Consider the following 21,035-nt stretch of genomic DNA (forward strand, 5'->3'; position numbering starts at 1 on the left):
GGAGGCTGTGACCGGAGGGGTGGTGGTGCGCCGGCGGGGAGAGGAGCGCGTTGGCGGGTGTTGCCCTCGGTGGCCGCTCCGGTAACGCGGTTCGGAGCGTGCTGGTCCTTGAGCGCCGATTTAAAGGTCGCCGTTTGTGTTGTGCTTCCTGGAGGCGTGCTGGAGCCTGCGGGCTCTGCGCGGTTTGTGCAATACCGGTGTCGAACAACAATGGAGACTGTTAATATGGCTGTGTTGTTGAAGGCGCAGGCAGGCCCTCTCTTTCCTTATTTCCTCCCTCCATAACTGTGTTTCCTCACCTGCAAACCCCACGGGCCCGTCAGCAGCGCGGGGTGCGGGTTGTTCCTGCGGCAGGAGAAGGACCATGTGTCTGTCCAGGGGGTTTGGGGCGGTTACAGCCTTGGAACCAGGCTGATTGCCAAGTTGTCAAGTGATTGCCTGGTTTTGTGGCACTGTATGCCATAAGCAAATGGGATCAGTTTAAAAAAGGGTTTTAATTTATAGCAGTTTGCAGTTGGCAGCATTTAGGCGGACGTAAATGAAATGAGAGTTTGCCTGTTCTTTGGAAGACATACGTGGACTGGAACACAGGTTGCCCCGAGGCAAAGGTAGAGTGTCATTTAGGTTATCACCTTTGAGATTTTTTTTCTGATTATTCCTTGGCTTTGGCACCTTAATTTTCTGTTACCAGCTGTGAAAAGCCAAGACCCACTTATACTATCTCAGAAAACATTGTGCATTCCCTAATAAATAATTTAAACCATCTGTATCCGTGTACACTGATGCATATGATTTGAAAAATAAAGCAGTAGTTAAGTTACTGCTGTTCTTTTTACTATTTGCTGCAAATTCTCTTACTACAATGAAAACTGCAAAAATCCCAGGACAGGGATGCCGCATTTAAGACTGTATAATAAACACTTTTGCAGTCATCTGGAATGATTTGGGAAATAATAGCACAATCCAAATTATGTACTGAAATGTTGCAGTTTAGTATTTGTTTTCAGTTGGAAGAGGTGAATTACTGTTGACATTAAATGAATTCATTTGCATTTATTGATACTCTTTATTTTAAGTGTGTGGGAAGTATTTTGTAGGTTGTGGTGCTGCTCAGAGCTTGGGGGATTTTTCAAAATGTTTACATTTATTTACCTTTGGAACTGCTTTCAGAACTTGAGTTTGACTTGTATTAGATATATATATATTGTTAAATATAGTACTGGAAGTAAATAAGGTAAGGAAACAGATACTCTTGGTTACCCATGCTGGTACTACTTTTACACAAGAATTACTGACTAGTTTAAACTTTGCGATAATACCTGCATTTTTATAGAAGTACAGGTCTTGATAATGCAGATGTCAAACAACTACATGTTTGTACTCCACTACTGCAGGATTTTGAGGTAGGGTATTCAGCTGAGGAAGAGCAACACCTTGATTTACTCTATCTGTCTAAAATGGAGCCATTGAGCAATAGGCTAGAGGGTATTAATGTAACCACCCTTTCAGTCCAGGAAATTCCTTCCCCTGCCACCACAGAGCAGTACAAATATCCCAGGGTTTTCTGATCCTGGTCCAGCTTTGAAATCAGCGTTAGGATTCCTGTTAACTTCATGGGAGTATAAGACCTACGGGGTTTTTTGTGCAATCTTGAAACATTTCTCATAGGCCCCTTGCCATGCTGTCTCCAGAGCCTGTATGGAAAATTAAATGCCTTTCATACTCCTTAGACAAGATACTTCCTAGGAATGTATGTACGGCAAATGATGTGGCAGTTAGAGATTTTTAAAACACAACAAAACATTGAAATACTGCTAAAAATTTTCATGTCTAAATCAGTGATTTGACCTTGAAAAGTGTTACAGCCAACAAAATTGTGCTGAATTCTGTGACAGCAGCCTTGCTAATCTGATTAAAACCTTTCTAAGGTTTTCTTGCTTGCTTTTTTATATTTTTGTTAAATTAATTCCATCCCTTTTTTTTAGAAGTGTGTTTAATCTCCTGCCTTTTTCAGTATTGCTGTCCACCAAGTGGTTGTTGTTTTCTTTTTTTCTTTGCTGAATTCTTGCTTTGATAATCTCTGACCATTCTGGATCATCTTCAAAGCAGCCTTTAATTTGGAGCTGTACTCCATGAGTAGTGTCTGTTCCGTGTTTTAGAAAACGGAGAGTTCGCCCACCTCCCCTCCCAAAGGCTGAAACTACCCGTCTTTCGTCTTTTTGCTCACTTTGTTCACTTTTTTCCTTGATGTTGAATTGTTAGCTCTTTGAGCCTTTTGTTAGCCACGTTTTGCATACTCTCTGCCAGCATGTTTGTCTGGCTAGAAATGGCAGGAAAGGAGCAGAAAGAAAAGCCTGAAGTGCTTTTCTTAAACCTGGAGATAAAAGAAGAAATGGGAGGTATAATGAGAGTAGGGATGAGTTTTGAAGAAAGATAAGGAGGTGACAGATGAGGTGTGAGTGTAAACTGGAACAAGCTCTGAAGAAAGTCATACAGAAACAATTTTTGGTAGTGGACAGTCTTTGCATACAACAGCGAGTGACTGTGCAGCAGCCTGAAATCTGATTTTTGCATCAGTTACGTAAGGTATTTTGAGAAAGAATTGTGATGTATATACAGTTTTTGTATTCAATATCTGCTTATTTTAATTCAGCATTAGGTAGAGTGATGGGAACTATCAATGAGGCAAATCTGAAAATACATCTTACAGTAGATTTATCCATAGTTGGCTTAACGTATTGTTTGTTGGAATGCAGATTGGTTAGCTGTGGTGCCAGTTTTTGGGGTTTTGTTTTGGGGTGGGTTTTTTTCACTGTAATGTTGATAGTTGGACTATAATGTGGATAGTTGATGAGTGGAGCAGTCACGTGCTGTCTCGAGATATGTAAATGTCAAGTGTCTTTAGAGGTACAGGGAGTGGTATTCTTTCAGCTTTGCTTAGAAATCCTATGAAGAGTCCCAGCTCTGCAGTCAGATCAGATACGTATGAGAAGAGGATAAACTTTGTGTATAGAATGTGGGGATAATTATGATAGATAAAATCAAATACATAAAGCAATTTATAATACATTAATAATTTCCCAGTAATTTATAATAATGTTACGTATATAAAGCAATTTATAATACATTAATATATTATATTATTACGTTATTATAAATTACATCCCAGTAATTTATAATAATGTTACGTACAAATCTTCATATTGTCATTAGTGCACAAATGATGAGGGAAATGGGGATAGCTTTCTGAAGGCCTTCTAAAGAATGTCTTGGTTGTTCACGTGTCATTTTAAATTGTTATAATAAATAGTGTTGCTGTGTGGACCGATATACCATTTAGAACCTGGGCAGAGGAATTGAAGTGCTGATTCTTTTAAAATAAAGTTTTCTGTTTCTCTTCCCATTTGGATTGGGTGTGGGGAAGTGTATAGTACAGTTTTTTTCATCTGTATTAGTGGAAAAATTAGTGTCCTATCTATGCTGGTTACTGTAAAAATGAAAAATGGGGAAATGTTATGCTGCAGGGACTTGAGCGTGCTTGATGTTTACTTGCTTGTATTACTATTTCCTTATTGTTTGGGAGTGAAGTAAGAGGATGCTTAAAAAAGGAACAAAGCTCTCATGTTGCATTCCCGGCTGTCTTGTGATCATTCCTTCCACTGACAAAAATAAGTTGCTTTGAACCTGCCATTGTATTTAAGGAACTCTGGTTTTAAATCTTGGAGCATGTAAGTATATGCCAATGTAAATCTAGCTCTTGCAGGTCACAAGCAGGAATTGCATTTCAGGTTATTCATAAAGCATGGGCAGAATTCAGCCAGTTCCTTTACATTAATTGTTAGGCTGATCATATAGGCAGATACCAGCATCCCTTGAGGTGGAATGCTGCCTATAAATAATCCAGGAACACAGTGCCTGTGAGCCATGGCTGCCAATGGGAGGTTTGTGAAGTTTTTGCACCTTTTCCATATGTTTTTGTAAGTTGCTTGATAAATTCCATAATAGGTTCAATAAATTGTTCTTCTCACAAAATAAATTATGTCTAGCGATTTTTAGCAATGACATCCCATTCTTTCCTTTCATCATGTCAGTGAGTGTGTATTAGTGTGTATTTTGGAATTTACTGGAGTTATCACATTTGAAGTAGTTTTGTGGCAGAGAACCTGAGTTGCTCTTTGCTGGCAAAGCTGTGTAATATTTTTCCTTCTCCCAGTTGCAAACTCTGCCTTTCATTTTTTATTTTTGAAGTGAATATAGTAATATTTTAAGTGTTCATAAAATAAATGCTGCCAATTATTCCATATCATTAACTGGAAGATGTATTGAGGGAAAAGATGGGACGTTTTTATAACTTCTTGCCTAGTCTCCAGAAGTCATACATTAATATAAAATAAAGCTCAGTGCCACTAGCAGTAGGGTGCCTGCTTTTCTGAAATACACGTATAATTCCAACTAACATCCAGTCTCCAGCAGAAGGTTGTGTTCCATGATTTGCTTTTTCTGCTTTTGGTTTCTTATCTCTGACCCTGTGGGGGTTCCTGGAGGAGAGGGAAGAATTATCTTCAAATACATTATCATACTTAAGGGTTACAACTAAACTGATTTGCAGTAACCCAGTGTAACGTAATTGGAATTACGGAAAAAATATTGATACCTTGTAGACAAAGCTGTAGCTATGTTTAGGATTTAAAGCACGGGGTTTTTTTTTAGGAGATTTCTCTGTATTCTTCTGTTTGATAGCGAAGAAAACTTCAAAGTTAGCTTTGAAGCTTCTGTATTTTTGAGAGGAGTGAGACTGACTGGATTTGGTTTGTCACCTTTCATGAGTAGTTAAGTGGTTGTTGAAATGTATGAAAGATGATATCTTGAGGTTCAGTCCGCGTGTTAGTCTGGCAGACTACCTGAGAGCATCAGCACCAAAGAAATAACAACAGTGGTGGTTCTTAAAGCTCTCACACAAGCCTAACTGCAGTTTTTTCATAGTTAACCTTTTTTTTTCCTTCCTCACTTTCCCTTCAGGCTTATGCTTGCATAGCATGCTGCAAGCGTGTCTAGGACTTTTTATCCCAGTTGCCCAATCTGGGAGTTAGCTTGAGCTTTCTGCAAAGGTGGATTTGGACTGGGGCTGGGCTGGACTGGCCCAGCTGGAAGCGCCTGTGGCTTTCTGCCCTGGGCAGTGTCTCAGGGTACCAGGACAGCTGGGTTTGTCCGCTGCATGGGATTGAGAGCCATTAGTTGTTTTTTATTTCCCCAAAGATTAGTCTTTTCTGAATTATAACTGCACAATCCCTTTGGTGAGGCAGTTTTGCTTTAGGCAGATTAAAGCCTTAAAAACTCAAAGCTTATTGCACAAGGCTTGGAAACGGTACCTTTCACTTGCACTGTTTCTCAGCTTCTCTCCTCCCCCCCCCCCAGTTATTTGATATTTAAAGTTGTCAACAATTAAACTATTAGATGTTACTACACTGGTAATGTGCTTCGTACCATACAGTCAGGTTCCACCGTTTTACCATGTGAACCCAATTAATTCAACATAATCACAGGCAAAAAAGGGTCACCATCAGAAGAGCCAGCGCTAAAAGGCTTTTATGGGTAGATTCTCCTCAGGGAGAAGAAACCGGTTTGCTTTTTGTATGTCAGTTGTGGTTTGTGACACTGACCTGGAATTTAAAATGAAAGATTCTAGTCAGACCTGTACTCGAGTGCTACGGAATACCAGAAACTTCATTTCGTTAGTGTTCTCGACAGAAGGAATGGGTAAATACTTGTCTTCAGGCATCTGGCTTTACTTGAAATAAAGCATAATACTCGCATCTACAGTAGTACTCTTGTTTTTCAGCATTTGTTTGGACGTTTTGGACATAAACTAGAGCTATATTTCTCATCACATGCTTTTTTTTTTTTTTTTACATTGTGTTTCTTTAAAAATAAATTAGGAGGGGAAAAAATGCAGTTTTTGGCATCTCAGCTGCTTAATTTTGCAGGATCAGTACTTCCAAAGGTGTTAATCCTTTATTTTACTATGCAGCCAAATGTAGTCTACTTTTCTGGTTTCATGCTGATTTTGACATTTGTAAAAGTGTGACAAATATGCATTCTCCAGATGTATATATAGAGGTGTTTAATTATTGTAAGGTTGTCTTAGATTAAGAAAATACTATTTGAATGTTTTTTTAATCTTTTAAGTTCAGTAGTGTTTGAAATCCACATTATAGGGAAACTCTACTATCCCTTTTTAGTTGCTTGGTTTTGACAACAATTTTAGAAACAAAAATCTCATTTGACAATATCACAAAGATGGCTGTGAGTTTAAGATGCGAAGTTCTGACATGAATAAGTTCACTGTCAGTGTAGATTTGTTAAAATTTTGATCAATTTATTCTATATTGACAGAATTTATCCTGGACCAGGTATCATGTGGCTGTCCCAGTCTTTACCGTGCATCGGCTGTTGATTCCACAGTCAACATATCATGTGCTTGGGATAATTTGACAGAAATGAGATTATGTACTTGAACTGGGCAAAATTTTTTCACATGTGCACATCTTACGTTAACAATCATGGAACTGTGGTCTAATCCTTTTGTCCTTAGTATTTTAGAACTAAAGCCAAGGAATACACAAAAAGCTGTACTTTTTGCCTGCCATGCAACACTTCATGACACTGTCAGCTTTCCTATTGAAAATGTCGTCTAAGACTTAAGTTGTAAGGCTCTTAAATAGGAACAAGTACCTTTGTATATAGATACATATAGGCAGATACGATTTTTGTGTTCTAATTTGAGAAAGTATATATACCTCTCTGCAAATACCTGCTTTGGTCTCTGAATTGCTCCTTCAAATACAGAGATAATTGAACCAAAGGTAGGTTAAATATAGATTTTCTTTCTAATTTTAATTTTTCTGCTTTTATTTTGGTTAAAGATACAATTAGATTCTTCACTGATGAAACTGGGCTTGAGATGACCTTATAGAACTTCTTGTGAAATGTACCTGTGGTAGAAATGTGTGGTCCATGCATTACATATGAAATGCATTGTGAAACATGAAGTGATGATAAAATCTAACTCTTGAGTTATAATCAACCCTACCTGCCCCCAGGGAGTAGTAGGGGAAAAAAGGTAATAAAATACTGTAGTTTGTATTTTAATGGCCTTGTGCACAGCATTGTTAATCTTGCTACAATTACAAAATACAGCTTAATGTAGAATAATTTAGAAATAAGGCTTTGCTGTTGGAATGGCAAAACCAGATTATACTTCAATTATTTTTCTTTAATTTAAAAATAAAACTCAAGAAAGTGTAAATATTTTCTGTAATAGATTCTAGGATACCCAGCTCACATTTAGAAATAATCCTGTGAAACTCTGATACTTCTGTTTCTCTAAAAGTTAAGTCCTAAGTGAAACAGAAAGCAGACCAGCACCAAATTATCTCCCTATCTTCTGTTTAGGGGAAGAAAATGACTAGCAGAGTAAATGTTTTCAGTGAAAGTTTGAAACTCTGTGTTTGTGTATTGATCATCTTTGCCTTCCAACATAAGAAATTGACCACCTGTGACCATCTACAGTTAAAAGTTTTTTAAGTAATATGGAGAAGTTTCAAGATAGTCTTAGAGAAAACTTTATTATCCCTCTTTTTAAAAAAATCCGGACTCTTACACTTTTCTCCATTTATATAGTACTTTCATAGCTGATGGTGGTATAGAGGCTTTGTTGTCCCTTCTGCTCTCTACTGCTCCCATCTGCAAGAGTTGTAGCCTGTTTCCCCTGTAGTGGTTCCCTTGTTTGTGCTGCAGGTTCTTGTTTGTCACTTTTTGTCCCTAAAAAATCATTATGTCATTCATGAAAGCTTATGAAATTGGAGTCACTTCAGCAAAATCTTGTTCAACTTGAATATTTTTCTTAGAGCCTGTATGATTGGTGTAGAATACGAAAGAATACATGCAAATTGACATAAGTTTCCGAGCTTTCCTGGAGCTGGATGGTGGGAAGCTGTCCCCGTGGTAGAGCGAATGTTTGGTGGAAGGGTGTGATTGGGTCGTACTTGTTCTCACAGACAGGTTATGTAAAAAGTCAACATGAATATTTGTCCCTTTTAAATGTCAAAAATATTTCTCTGGTAACTTCAGTGATTAATGTGCATAGAAACCTGAAATTCCTTGGAACTCACTAATGAAACTAGTCTGCTTTGATCTTTGAGAGGAAAGAAATGAGAGCATATCACTGCCTAATACAAAAGATTGCAGCGTTTTACTATATTGGCCTCTGTGCCCAGGTAGAGAGCAGGATCCCTGCCTTTGGGAGCTCTTGGACTAAAGTTGTAAATTGGGTACAGAACTGGACAGGTGTTACATCAACCTAGACTTTACATGCCTTAAATCAAATATAGCAAGGTAGTGAGAAGGAAGGTACAGCTGTAATTTAACTTTGAGCATTCCGTTGCCCTGTCCATTCCAGGGGTTTATGATGTTTATAGTAATAGGATCTATGGATGCTCTTATAATTCTCCTAGTCTTAATGTGACCTTAGAAAGTTGGGATGATGTTCACAGGAGATACGGATCCTCTTGCTTGCTGGTCCCTTTGCTTTAAACAGTCTGCTCTTGAGCTGACCTTTTAATGTAGATTTTCCACAGTTAATGGCACAAAATACCCCTGAAATTGCTGCCATCCTGCAGATCAGAAGGCAGCAAGAACCATTAAAAAGCATCAGGTGCTCAGCCTGGGCACTTTTTGCAGGACAACCTTGTAGTAAGTTTGGGGTTTAAGTGATTTTGGGCTTTGTGTACATTTTTTCATGCTTCCTCAGCAGTATATCTTTGTCATTTGGTGACTCGGTACTTTATACAGAATTGCACGTGTGATTATACACAACATATTGACAGTCTTTTTGGTGCTTCCTATAGAGAGAAGAAAGCTCAACACATTTAGGTATGTTAGACACAAAAGACGTGATTTTTTTTTAAGAAAGAAAGAAAAGTAAAGAGAGAAGGAGATGGCCAGGAGCCCACTAAGTGTCTCAAGTGAAGAGAAGACAGAAATTTGAGTGTGTTGCTTATTCACTAAGTTCCTTAAAATGAAAGACAGTAAAAGCAGCAGATTTTTTGCAAAAGATCATTGGCTTTCTATGGGACTATTTCTTACACAGAAAGGAATGTTGAAGGGAGGGCTGAGGTGACAAAATAATAGAAGCAGCTGCTAATAGTAATTTATATTTCAGACTGATTTTATTGGAAAAATATCTCTGCATAGGTTATCAATAAGCAAGTGAACCAGTTGCAAAAATACTTTGCATTTTTTAGGTTTTGTAACATAATTCTTGCTCAGATATCTTGTGAGATTAGTAAACCTGTCCTAGGCCCTTTGTACAATTATCTGAAATGTTGAAGAAATGGGGAAAGGACAAATAGATTTTGAGGAATCCAAACCAGCGTTGTAGTTGTCTCATTTCTCAGCAGGGAATAGGCAATTAGATAATTCTGATCTTCAGAATTAAATCTTTTTCGCTGGTTGGTAACAGTTACCTTAAGGCTTCATTTGTGTTGGAACTCAGCTAGGGTACTACCATAGCAAAGGTTTCTCTTAACTTGAAATTATGAAAGCCAGAGACAGAATTGGTAAATCACTTTTAGTTGTCTTCCTGGCCTGCCAAAAGAGCATTCTTTAGTTTCAGTGCTGTGTATTACATTGTGTGAAATTAATGGCATGTGATGAGCTCTGAATTCAGTGAGCAGAGAGAGTTTGTATTTGTGCTGCACTGGGGTAGTTTATAAACTGTGGCTCCTGAGAAATGTTTTGAAATGTCAAATGTTGGTATTTTGCGTGTTAGATGAAGCAAATGCAGAAAATAAGAAGCAAACTAAGAAGAAAAAAATCTTAGTATTTGTTTCTGAAAACTTCTTCAGTAGTATTTGGCACTGGAAATACTTCCTAGCTGGTGCCTGACCTTTTTTTTGTTGTTTTCTGTACTGGTAAAGGAGAAAAATCCTATTGCCTTGAGTGACACAGGTGGCAAAGCAGTGAGGAGTCTGCTGACCTAAATTGTGGTCACAGATCCGCAGTGAGAATCGTATCTCTGCTGCACACTTTGTTGCCAAGAATGGGTGTACCAAGTGAAGGAGTTTGTGTGGTTTTGTTAGTAATTTAGAAACCACAAGCAAGATTTTTATGGCTTTGTAGACAGAGCTGTTTCTGAAAGTGCTTGGTGTTTTCTGAAACGTGCAAAGGCTTCTGAGCTTTGTCAGAAATGCAGTAAGATTGCCGATTGCTTTCCATGAAAGACAAGTTCCTTAAAACTTCCTACTTTGAGGACTATGTGAGCATCTTGGATTTCTAAATTAGAAATTACCGTGGAAAAATTATGCTCGTTAAGGCCTTTAAGGTTCTCCCATAAAGCCAGTACCTGCGCGAATGCTCAAGAGTATGCTTCAGTCTGAAGACGAGGGCTTTGTTATTTTCTGTTCTTGGTGTTCATAGGCAGTCTCTCTATCAGCAAAAGATCAGAGAAGTAAAATGATCTTACAGATGTTAAATAATCATGAAGTAAATTGGTTTGATATCATTTTTATTCTGAAAGAGGAAACGACTCCTGTTCTGTTGTGGTTTACAAATACTTAAATGCTTAAACTAATTGTCAGCCTCAATTTTAAATGAGGAAGCAAAATAAAATGCATGTTGTGCTCAGTTTCTCATAGTACTTGCCAGGAGAAACCAAGTTTTGAAAACAGTTGGCCTGCTTTCAGACACAGACTTTAATGAGATTAAAAGACAAAGAATGGGCAAGTTTGATGGCAAAGTTTGGCTGTATTCTGACAATGGGTCCTGGAAGCCAGGGCAGAAAAATGTTGTATTTTTTAGTGGTAGAATTGATCTGTTTTGGAAAATGAAAAGTAGGAAGCAGTGGGTAGCTGTCGAATAATTACAGCGAAGTGTAGTAAGTTAGTATGAGGGAATCTGTACTGTTGTACACAGGCTGCAGGAGGTCTGAAAGGCGGTTTTAGCGGCCCAGACATTTTCTCCTTGACTTTAAGTTTTTCAGCTGGTTATTTCCCAGTAATAATTTAACCAAGGATTTTGCGCACTGCACAAAGCTTTTATAGCAACCTAATTTGAAAACAGAAATTAACACAATAGTCCTCCACTTTCCCCGTGTTAGGGCTTTTTCTACAGTTCAGATGAAGATCAGTGTTAGAGTACGCATGAACTTGGCAAGGTAGAGGGCATGGTGCGTGGCAGAATGCCTCAGGAGACCCGGTGCATGAGAAAAGATCCATTTACTTAAAGGCATACACCAAGCAGAGGATTAAGGAATAGGTTTCAAAATAAGTGTGCAAATTAAGAACTAAAATGGTTTTAAAAATTCTCTTTGAGTCTACATATATACTTTGTCAGCCTCATATCAATATGCTTTATCAATAAGTAACGGAGATGGGGCAAGGAAGGCATGGTATTGTGGGCGGGGGGGAGGTCAGCTTGTGAACACCATTTAAAATGACCTGGAGTATGAAAAGGCTTGAGAATCACTGAGTTAGTATAAAGGCGATAAAACAAGGTCTTTTGGTCCTTATAACAATGTTTGAAAGGCTGTTTTCTTTCTCATTTAACATGCAGCAAGGACATATGGGAGAAGGCGAGGTAACAACATTCCTATTTAATTTTCTAATGTTGACAATGTCTCATGGGAGAAAAAACATTAAGTTGTTACTAGAGGGCAAACTCAAAAATTTAAGATTATAAAGCATCAGTTTCACATACGTTTACATAGTCTGCATGCCATAAATAACCATTTTAACTGAATTAGGCAGTACTCCGCAGTAGCACTATGGAGGCTGAAATGATCACGATCCTTACAGTGGACATCATCTGTATGATTTGTTGCACTGGAGAGCTATGTTGCTGTGTTTGTGTGTATGTTATGTATGAACACCAATGCTGCGGAAGTTTATTTTGGTTCTTTTGGGTGTTGATGGTTTTTTTGACACAGCATAGACTATAGTGAATCTATGTCCTGGCCTACTAGGTTAAAGCACCAGATCCTGCAAGCATGCCTGTTGAATTATCTAACAGCAGTGGTGATGCTGATGAACCTGAGAAGGTTGTTTAGGTATGGAGAATTGCTCCCTTCCGACAATACCTGCAGGACTGGGGTCTTAAGAGATGAAACGAAAGATGTGCATCAGTTCACTAGGGGAAAGCAAAATAACGTTTAAGTCTGTATTACGCTGTTTTTATCATAGGAAGAACCAGGTTTGCCTAGCTACAGAAATAGGCCCAATTATAGTTGATTTTTATTTTAATTAAAGGTGTACATAGATTCTTGAGATTTCAAATAAAGCAAGGTGACCAAGCCTTCCATTGTTTATTCGTATAAATTCTATGGAGTCTGGATTTTATTGTATTTTTTTCTTTCAACTTGTTAGCTGTTTGATTTTTGCATGGAAAAATGTCTGGATATTGGAACTAGTAAAGTTTTCCATTTTCAAGATGTTTTCTTTTTTAAAATAAATTTATTTCAAAGGAAGGAATCAAAAGCAGGATAAATTAATCTTTCCAATACGTTACTGTGGTAGATTGTAATTAATTCTGCAAAAGCAGAGATAGTGTATTGCATCATAGGCAAAAGGAAATCTATCCTAAAACTTCTAGCACACGTCGTTTATTTGCTTACTTTCCCTATATATATTTATTTATTCCTAAAATGCTCCTTAAACGAGTAGAAGTCTGTTCAGTTTGTTGTCTAGATATTGAATACTGTAACTAAAGGGTGAATTCGTGGAAGAGATCAACTTGTGTGCTTTATTTATGGTACTATACAGTTGCATTTATAAATCAAAGAATCTTATTTAAAAGTAATAAATATTATTAAGGAAATCTATGATAAAGGATTATCATAGAAGAACATTCGGCTATGAGGGGGAGCATGCTTACAACATTTTCTCTTAGAGTGAGTCCATTAACGAACGAAACACTGTTGTAACATCTAGGTAAACTTGCTTCTAGGAATGACGCAGTATTGCCCAGTTTTCAGTCTTCATTTACAGTAAATTATAGTGAGTCTTCCATGTTTTACCAGGATATTTTTGTTATTTACAAGTGGGTGGTTCATGAGATGTTTTGATCTCAGGTAATAATGTGTAGTACATTTAGCTGGTAGAATTCTTGTTTTCCCATCTGCACTGTGAAATTGTATCTACTCGTTGTAAGAAGATGTTCACTGGAAAATTATATATATGGCTCTTGTTTCAGTGATGTCTGCTATTGGGAAAGTCCCAGAAAAAAAAATTGGCTAATATTCTCTTCTGGTTTTAGACCTTTTTAAAAGAAATCTAATTGGAAACATGAATTATAATGGAAAATGATCAACTTGAGCATTCATTAGAAATACTGGTTTGTTTCAAATTTTCATTAGTTGTAGTGCAGTTACGAACATTTTCTCTGAAATAATGCCTTTGAGTTATTGAATAATATTGAAAACTGTAAGGGTCATGTGAAATTGAGACCATAACTGCTCATTAAAAGGGAAGATTGCAAACAGTCTTACTGCTAATGTAGCAACTAGTGCGTTTTTTTAAAAATTATTTAAACAGTGTGTGCTTTGTTCTGTTAGTATGGTTTTTTTCTTTCTTTTTTTTTTTAACCCCCTCTTTAGGTCAGTCTTCACTGTTTCCAATGGAAGACGGGTTCTTGGATGACGGACGTGGGGATCAGACTCTTCATAGTGGTTTAGGATCACCTCACTGCTTCTCCCATCAGAATGGAGAAAGAGTGGAACGGTATTCCCGTAAAGTCTTTGTCGGCGGACTGCCACCAGATATTGATGAAGGTACGCCCCAAAAATCTTAGCCAGAAAAACTCCTTCTGGCTTAATGACAGAACTGTGGTGTGAAACCTTTTGTCTGTTAGCTAATGAATGATTGTTTTCCGAACTCTACAGAAAAGCTTTGATATGTAAATGGCTTTTTGCACGTTACCACTTTCAGTACACGGCAAATGTGTGATAATTCAAACTAGTTTAGGCTATAGCATTGTTCTGCCATTGAAGAACAAAATCATATGTTACCCCACATTTAACTGACTTTTACAGTATGAAAATTATAAAAAAGGGATAGTGGTGCAAAAATAAACAAAAAAATATCACCCGTTGAAACTCATAAATACATTGCAAACATTTCATAGGCACCAGAAACCAGAAAAGTACTGCTGGTAGCGTTATGAAGTTTGTATAGCATAGTAATTCATAGCTCTTTATCTGGATGCTTAAGTATAGTTCTCAGAGGTTGTTCTCAGCAATGATTATGTCCTGTTGTAGCTTCTGACATGTGCATGGTCAGGACTTAGACAGGAATGAATCTGTACAGAGACAGTTGCATACAGTGAGGAACCAGAATTTGTGGTGGGTCCATCATACAGAGCCAGGTGACAGAATATTGCCGCTGCTATTAAAAAAAAAAATAAAAAAATCTCTATCTCATGCACAAGTGTTGTGAAGCTTCGTTCCACCAGAGTTCTGTATTCTGTATGTATGGGTGTGCTGGGATTGTGGTTAAAAGAACTGCAGCAACTGTAAATCTGAAAAGTTGCTCTTTCTTAATCACAGAATCATTTTAGTACCCACTTTTTGTGTCAGGGAGAGTGATTGTAATGCACTGCAGCATGTACTACTGTGACGTGACAATCTGACTGTCATGTCAAACGTAAGAGCTACTTTATTATTAAAAGGTCAAATATGACATAGTGTTTACAAGAGGAAAAATGATCTTAGTCTCTCTCTTTGTTGCTGTTGGGGTTTTGTTTGCTTTTAACTTTGCCACCTTTGTTGTTTTAAAAGCAGATGAGCACATGAATAGTTTGGTCTCTGTGGACCCTAGTTATTGAAGATTAGGACCTTTCCTAATCTCCTGTGCCAGGAAGGTAGCTTGAATTTTTCAGAGTTGCTTATGTCAGCACTCTTCCTGTTAAATGCACAAGTGTGGATTAGAAAAAGGAGTATATAATTTAAAATCTACATCACAGCTGAATCTTTGAGGTTTTTCTGATCCTGAAAGCACTTTATGTATGTGCTTTAACATTAAATTTGTGTTAAGTGCTGTTCTGAACAGAGATCTATTTTAAGAATAGATATGTAGTAAATATTGTTCTCCTTGGTTTGTATATTCATCAGCATGTAACCTTGGCTTACTACCATTGCTGTATACCTTCCTCATGATCTGTAGTGCGCAGAAAAGCTGTCGGTACAGTGGATTTCAGTTGCTCTTTCATTAGCAATGTCATTGAAGAGTGTAAGCAAACTGAAAAAGACATAATTAGTAACACCTCTTCAGATTTCTAACTGAATTTGAGGGTGGGGAGAATGCTCTAAATTGTGTATTAGGAACCCCCAACAGCGTGCTAGTATAGAAAGCCCTGTAATACCATAGGCAGACTACAGCTGAGCTGTGTGCCGGTTTAGATGACGCTCCAGCAATGTGAAGCTTTTTCTTTTTTGTTTCAATTTTTTAATAAAAATTCTTGTCCAGAGAACTTTAACTAGTGATGGTTCAAGTGTGTTTGTGGAGGAAGAAAAGGGAATAATCACTAAATTTCAAGAACAGAATTGCAACTAGAAGACTTCTATGGGACTAGCATATGCAAATTTACACCAGTAATTTGGGGCCAAAGAACAAATTGAAATGAATGCAAGAACTGCATCATGATATAGTAATATGTTCTTGCCATTTCTCCAATAAAATTGCGTAACTATGTCCTGCAAGTTTACTCAGTTTGAGGTCAAGCTGAGATAGTGTTGGCACATGTGGCACTGGCATGTGATACGAGCAGGCATGGCTGGGTCTTGTGATAGTCCCTTCATTTTTTCCCACTCTTTCTGCAATTATAAGGCATATTGGCAGAGCTGATTGCTTACTAGCAAGTCAGCAAATTGTCTCTAAACTCTTTGTGGGAGAATAGTTGAAGCTGGGTTATTATAGCTGTATAGATGCAGTGACTCCATTTCTGCCAATTAGTGGGCTACGAGCTTTTTTTTATAATCATCAGTAGAAAGAAAAGCTTGATCTTCGACCTGTCTTGTTTTCTAATGTGTGTTCTGACTTGTCATGAAGATTCCCCATCAGCTAGTAAGCATTGCTATGAGCTGCTGAACCTTTAGGGTCACAGGATGTTTATTTATGAAGCTACCCGAAATCAATGTTCTTCAAATGTCTTCCATTCAATTTATTTTGATTTCAATTCGTGCCTTTTCCCTTTTGTCTTTACAGATGAGATCACTGCTAGTTTTCGTCGTTTTGGACCTTTGATTGTAGACTGGCCGCACAAGGCAGAGAGCAAATCTTATTTTCCTCCTAAAGGTAAATATCTGATATTCAATAACATATGAGCATTTTGGAATCATTTTTCCTGATAAGAATCCATTTCAGACAAGATTTTTGTGACAATGACCCAATGTTTAGGGGAAAAAGAGTTGAATCCTTGGGATTGTTATAAACTGGTAGAATTTAGAATGTGGCTTTGCAGTTATTCTGCACTAAAAGAATTCTTCTTTAACTTTCCGGGTTTACTTTATTCCATTTTCCTTTTTCTCCCCTTGTTCTTCATTTTTGTAATAGTAGTCAAGTCTGGTCCTCTTTAAAGGGACTAAATGCCCTCCACAGAATCTGGGAAGGATTTGTATTAACGACCATTTTATATTAACGACCGTCATGGCAGGTTTGCCTCCACAGCTGTGGCTTTTGTTCCTTCATACTGCTGCTTTCCAAAGGAAATGGGGAGAGAGTGTGCTGATCAGCCAGCTCCCTGCTTTCCTTCACGTCTCTGCAGAGGACTTGCAGGAGGCCGGGTTGGAAATGCATGAGAGCATCTTAAAGCTTGTCCCTCACTGTATGGTAGCATGATGACACAGTGCTAAGCATAATTCTGGGTTGAATTATTGTCATATACACAAATGGACAAAAGAAGTTACATGTTTGTTTTCCCTTTTGTAGGATATGCATTTTTGCTGTTCCAAGATGAAAGCTCTGTACAGGCACTGATTGATGCATGTATTGAAGAAGATGGAAAGCTCTATCTTTGCGTTTCCAGCCCCACTATCAAAGACAAACCGGTAGGTAGAATTGTCAGGGCCTGCACAATTCCTGTATGATAACCAGAAATTGTTCTCTTCAGATGCCTTTTTTTCTGTCTTCAGAGTGCTAATGTTTAAATTTCTTTAAGGTGTCAAATTAAGTTCTCAAAAAGACCAACTGACTTATTTTTAAACTAGACATTATGAAGCTTTTTAGTCTAGTTATGGTTCATATTTTTGTTAGAAAAAGGTTTGCTAAATTTCACCATTGCTGATGTAATAATTATATTTCCAGACAGGTATTTTATGCTTGTTATTGAATAAAATGTAGAATTCATATTGCCTGAGTGTTGCACGTGACATGTTTTGACAGAGAGAAATTAAATCCAAAAAAACATGACATGGCATTGTACTGTAAATTATTAGTACAAACGGCTTTGGGGCTGATGCGAGTCTGTTAGTAGTTGGAGAGACTTCTGCTGTATTTCTGTATTTCACATTTGGCCAGCTGTAAGCAAATATAAAGGCAGCTAGTTTTGCATAGTAAATAAACATGCAACTTTGTGCACTGGAGCCTGTTGCATTGAGATAACGCTAGTCTAGTGCTCACACTTGGCTAGAACAACACGAAAAGCGTAGATACGTATGCACCAGTGTGGTTCGTACAGCACAGTTCAGGCATGATTAAGTAAATGTGTAAGTAGAGGGTGAGTTTTTTCCCAGAAATTTGGGTAACAAGGAAGTGGTGAAATTTAGTGTGATCAAGTTGTCTGTCTTAACAGAGCTTATTACTATTTCATTTCAAGAAATGATTGCTGAATGAGTAGAAAGTGAGTTTAGAAAGTACAGGAGCCATTTAAGAGGTTTTCTTTGTAGGATACTGTTTTATTTATATTACTGAGATACTTTGAATTGTGAATGGTTAAAAAAAAAAGGCTTTTTGTCCATAGGTTCAGATCCGGCCTTGGAACCTTAGTGATAGTGATTTTGTTATGGATGGTTCACAGCCTCTTGACCCACGAAAAACCATTTTTGTTGGTGGTGTTCCTCGGCCTTTACGAGCAGGTACACTGCGTGTTCCGCAGCACTGGGCATGTTGAATATGCAGTCTGATTGGGGAGCAACGGGGGAAACAAGCTATTTCAGCAAGTGTTTTTGACACTTATAGCGGGGGACATGAATACAAATGGACTGTTTCATTTGATGCTTTTAGACAAAAATACCAAGTCTACACCACTGTTTCGTTTTCCCTTCTGGTTTAGTGGAACTTGCAATGATAATGGATCGGCTGTACGGAGGGGTGTGCTATGCTGGAATTGACACAGACCCTGAGCTGAAGTACCCGAAAGGAGCTGGGCGGGTTGCATTTTCTAATCAACAGAGTTACATAGCTGCTATCAGTGCTCGCTTTGTTCAGCTGCAGCATGGAGAGATAGATAAACGGGTAAGGTCTTCAAGCACATTCTATTTTTGTTCAGTGCTTTCTCTAGAAATGCTTTTCCATGTAAATGTGTGTCATTGTGAAGACTGTAAATGTTATATCAGATTAATTGCATATTTAGGGCTAGATTGTGCCACTTAGATACAACACAGAATAAAAATGAAGGAGTGGTACAGAGCTGTTGCTTCTGGAACGTGGGAGGCAACTGTGAAGCAGACTTTCTCAAATTGCTTAGCATAATGGGAAGCATGTCAGCTGCCTTGCCCTTTTATAAGAATATTGCACTTGTCATATACTCCCACTGCAAGTATTTGCACTTGTAGTGTTCGTATAATGTCAGGGAGTAAGGTATCTGCCAAAGATGGAGCAGTTCTTCCTCCTGTTCTGCATCTCTTGAGAGAGTGGGCAGAATCTGGCCCTAGTGTTACACATTGTGTGCTGGGTGTTCCTAAAGAGCATCATAGTAATGCATTGTAAACTCGTTAGTGTGCATTACAGCCTCACAGTCATCCTCCGCTGCCTACGTAAAGGCTGTGTTTGGTTATTTTATTCCTTTATTATTATAAATTAAAGTAATATGGTCAAATGGATCTGCAGTTTGCTTGCCTCTGCCCTCTCATCTATAGAACATGTGACTTTGCCAATTACACTGATCTTCCAGCCACAATTTTGAGAAACTCGGATCTTTACATGTACCTTTCTGTCTAATTCATGCTTTGTCTCTGGGTTTTTCTTACATGACTGTCATTGTTGATCTTACTGATCTTAATTTTATAGTTACTACAGAGGAAAAACCCCAAACTTGGCTGCTTAGCTGATTATCATTTCGCTTCTGCTTTGGCTATAGAGCTTGGGTAGAAGAAATGTAACAACAATTTGACTGTGGGCATGTGAATTGGAATGTCTTTGTTCTAATCTTGGCTCTGAAATAAGTTCTGTATGGCTTTGAACAAATAATTTGGGCTGCCCTTGTGCAACTCCTGCTTGCATAAGCAGACACTTTGGTGAATAGGTCCACTGAAGCTGGTGGGACTACAAATTTAAGTAAGTACTTGTGAACTCTAGCAAAGATTTTGCAATCTATTTCCCCTTCCTTCTCTCCTTCCACTCCTCCTTATTTCCCCATTTTGTGTGTAGTTAAGAAGAAATGTGGCAAGAAAGTGCTCAGAGAATTCGTTGTAAGAGGGATTGGGTACATGAGAGATACTGAAGTACAACAGTGGCAATACTACTTTTCTTATTAATTAGTTCTAAGAAAGTTTTTCTGTAAAAAGAAAAACAAAATTAGTAACAAGAAGGGATTTCCTGTAAAATTAGGCAAGGAGGTGCTGCTAAAGGGTGTGCCCTTCAGAGAGATAATGCAAATGAGGTGCTCAGTGGTCTACAGCACCCACCACTGCAGAGCTTCCGATGGGTGTTGCCACCCTAAGCGTGCCTGATGAAGTTGCTGTAATTTACGCTGTTTCTCTGTAGTTGGGAAACCTTGATATAGCTCGCACAAGTAATGGTTGCAGGTTGTGTTTGGCATGTGCTCTTCAGCACAAGTTGAATAAATACGCTGAGGACTCTGTTATCTATGGGCTGCAAACCTGCACAAAATCCAGTGCCGCAGTAACAGGCTAAAGCAAGCAGAGGTATAATTACCTGTGCTGTAGTTTGGCCTCTGAATATGTCTGAGCAGACATAATAGAGCAGCAGAATTGCCACATTAAGGAGGCCTGAATAGCGCATTTGTAGGTTTCCTCTTAGCACTTGCAGGAGACGATGCTCATCAGTGAATACCTAACCTCAAACTACATAGCAAACTAGGTGATGAAGGGAGAACGTGCTCTTAGGAGTATTTGCCTGCCTCTGCTCTTCTACAATTTTACTCTTCTGAGTTGGCATGAAGGGGTGTTTGAGAAACAGAACTCTAGGAGTGGAAGAGGAGGAAAAACTGAGGCCAAAAAAAAAGGCTGCTGTACTGTCTCCAAGTAGTTTATATGTACTATAAGCACAAATGGCATTAAACTACTGCAGTGCCCTGTCTGGACTGTGATAAAATTGGGTAAGTTTAAAAACACAGGAACTTGTGAATATCCTTATCGGAATAAGCCAGCATCCCTCCAAGGTTACTGAGATGCAGAAAGGAGCATCCCTAAGCCAGGTGCCGAGATAACAGGTTAACAGTAGAGATACCAGTCACAGTCTCAATATTTGGAAATGTTTGTGAAAACACCTGATTAAATGATCTTCAGAGAAGATTTGCAAACACTTCTAGAACAGGAACTTGTACCTGTGCTTTTTTAACATGAAGTTTTGTGTTGCGCTTCTGATATGTCCCATGGCCCTCTCACAGTTCTGCGGAGCGAAGGAATGGGAGTGGAGGTGATTACTGGTTTTGAGGTGAAACCGAGCCTTTAGGGGATGGCAGTGCTGCAGTTGTGATTTAAACACATAGGCATGTCTAAACGAGCTGTGCTGTAGCCAGCTTGGGTACAGCAAGCAGCAAGCTTTGCCTGCTGTCACAGAGAGAGCGCTCCGGAGTGCTGTGAGCAG

At 38.4% G+C, this 21,035-nt stretch overlaps 1 protein-coding gene across 1 annotated transcript in view; it reads left to right on the top strand.

The window, feature by feature from the left end:
• The window catches only part of CPEB4 (cytoplasmic polyadenylation element binding protein 4), a 40,853-nt gene that overhangs the window by 18,153 nt on the left and 1,665 nt on the right, over positions 1-21,035 (top strand). Inside the window, exons 3-8 of the mRNA XM_009882072.1 lie at positions 11,611-11,634; positions 13,649-13,822; positions 16,254-16,343; positions 16,977-17,095; positions 18,007-18,121; positions 18,319-18,500. Of these exons, the coding sequence (XP_009880374.1) occupies positions 11,611-11,634; positions 13,649-13,822; positions 16,254-16,343; positions 16,977-17,095; positions 18,007-18,121; positions 18,319-18,500 (704 nt within the window). The remainder of the gene's footprint in view (positions 1-11,610; positions 11,635-13,648; positions 13,823-16,253; positions 16,344-16,976; positions 17,096-18,006; positions 18,122-18,318; positions 18,501-21,035) is intronic.

This window comes from Charadrius vociferus, unplaced genomic scaffold, assembly GCF_000708025.1.
Source record: "Charadrius vociferus isolate BGI_N301 unplaced genomic scaffold, ASM70802v2 scaffold3, whole genome shotgun sequence".
Lineage (NCBI taxonomy): Eukaryota > Metazoa > Chordata > Aves > Charadriiformes > Charadriidae > Charadrius > Charadrius vociferus.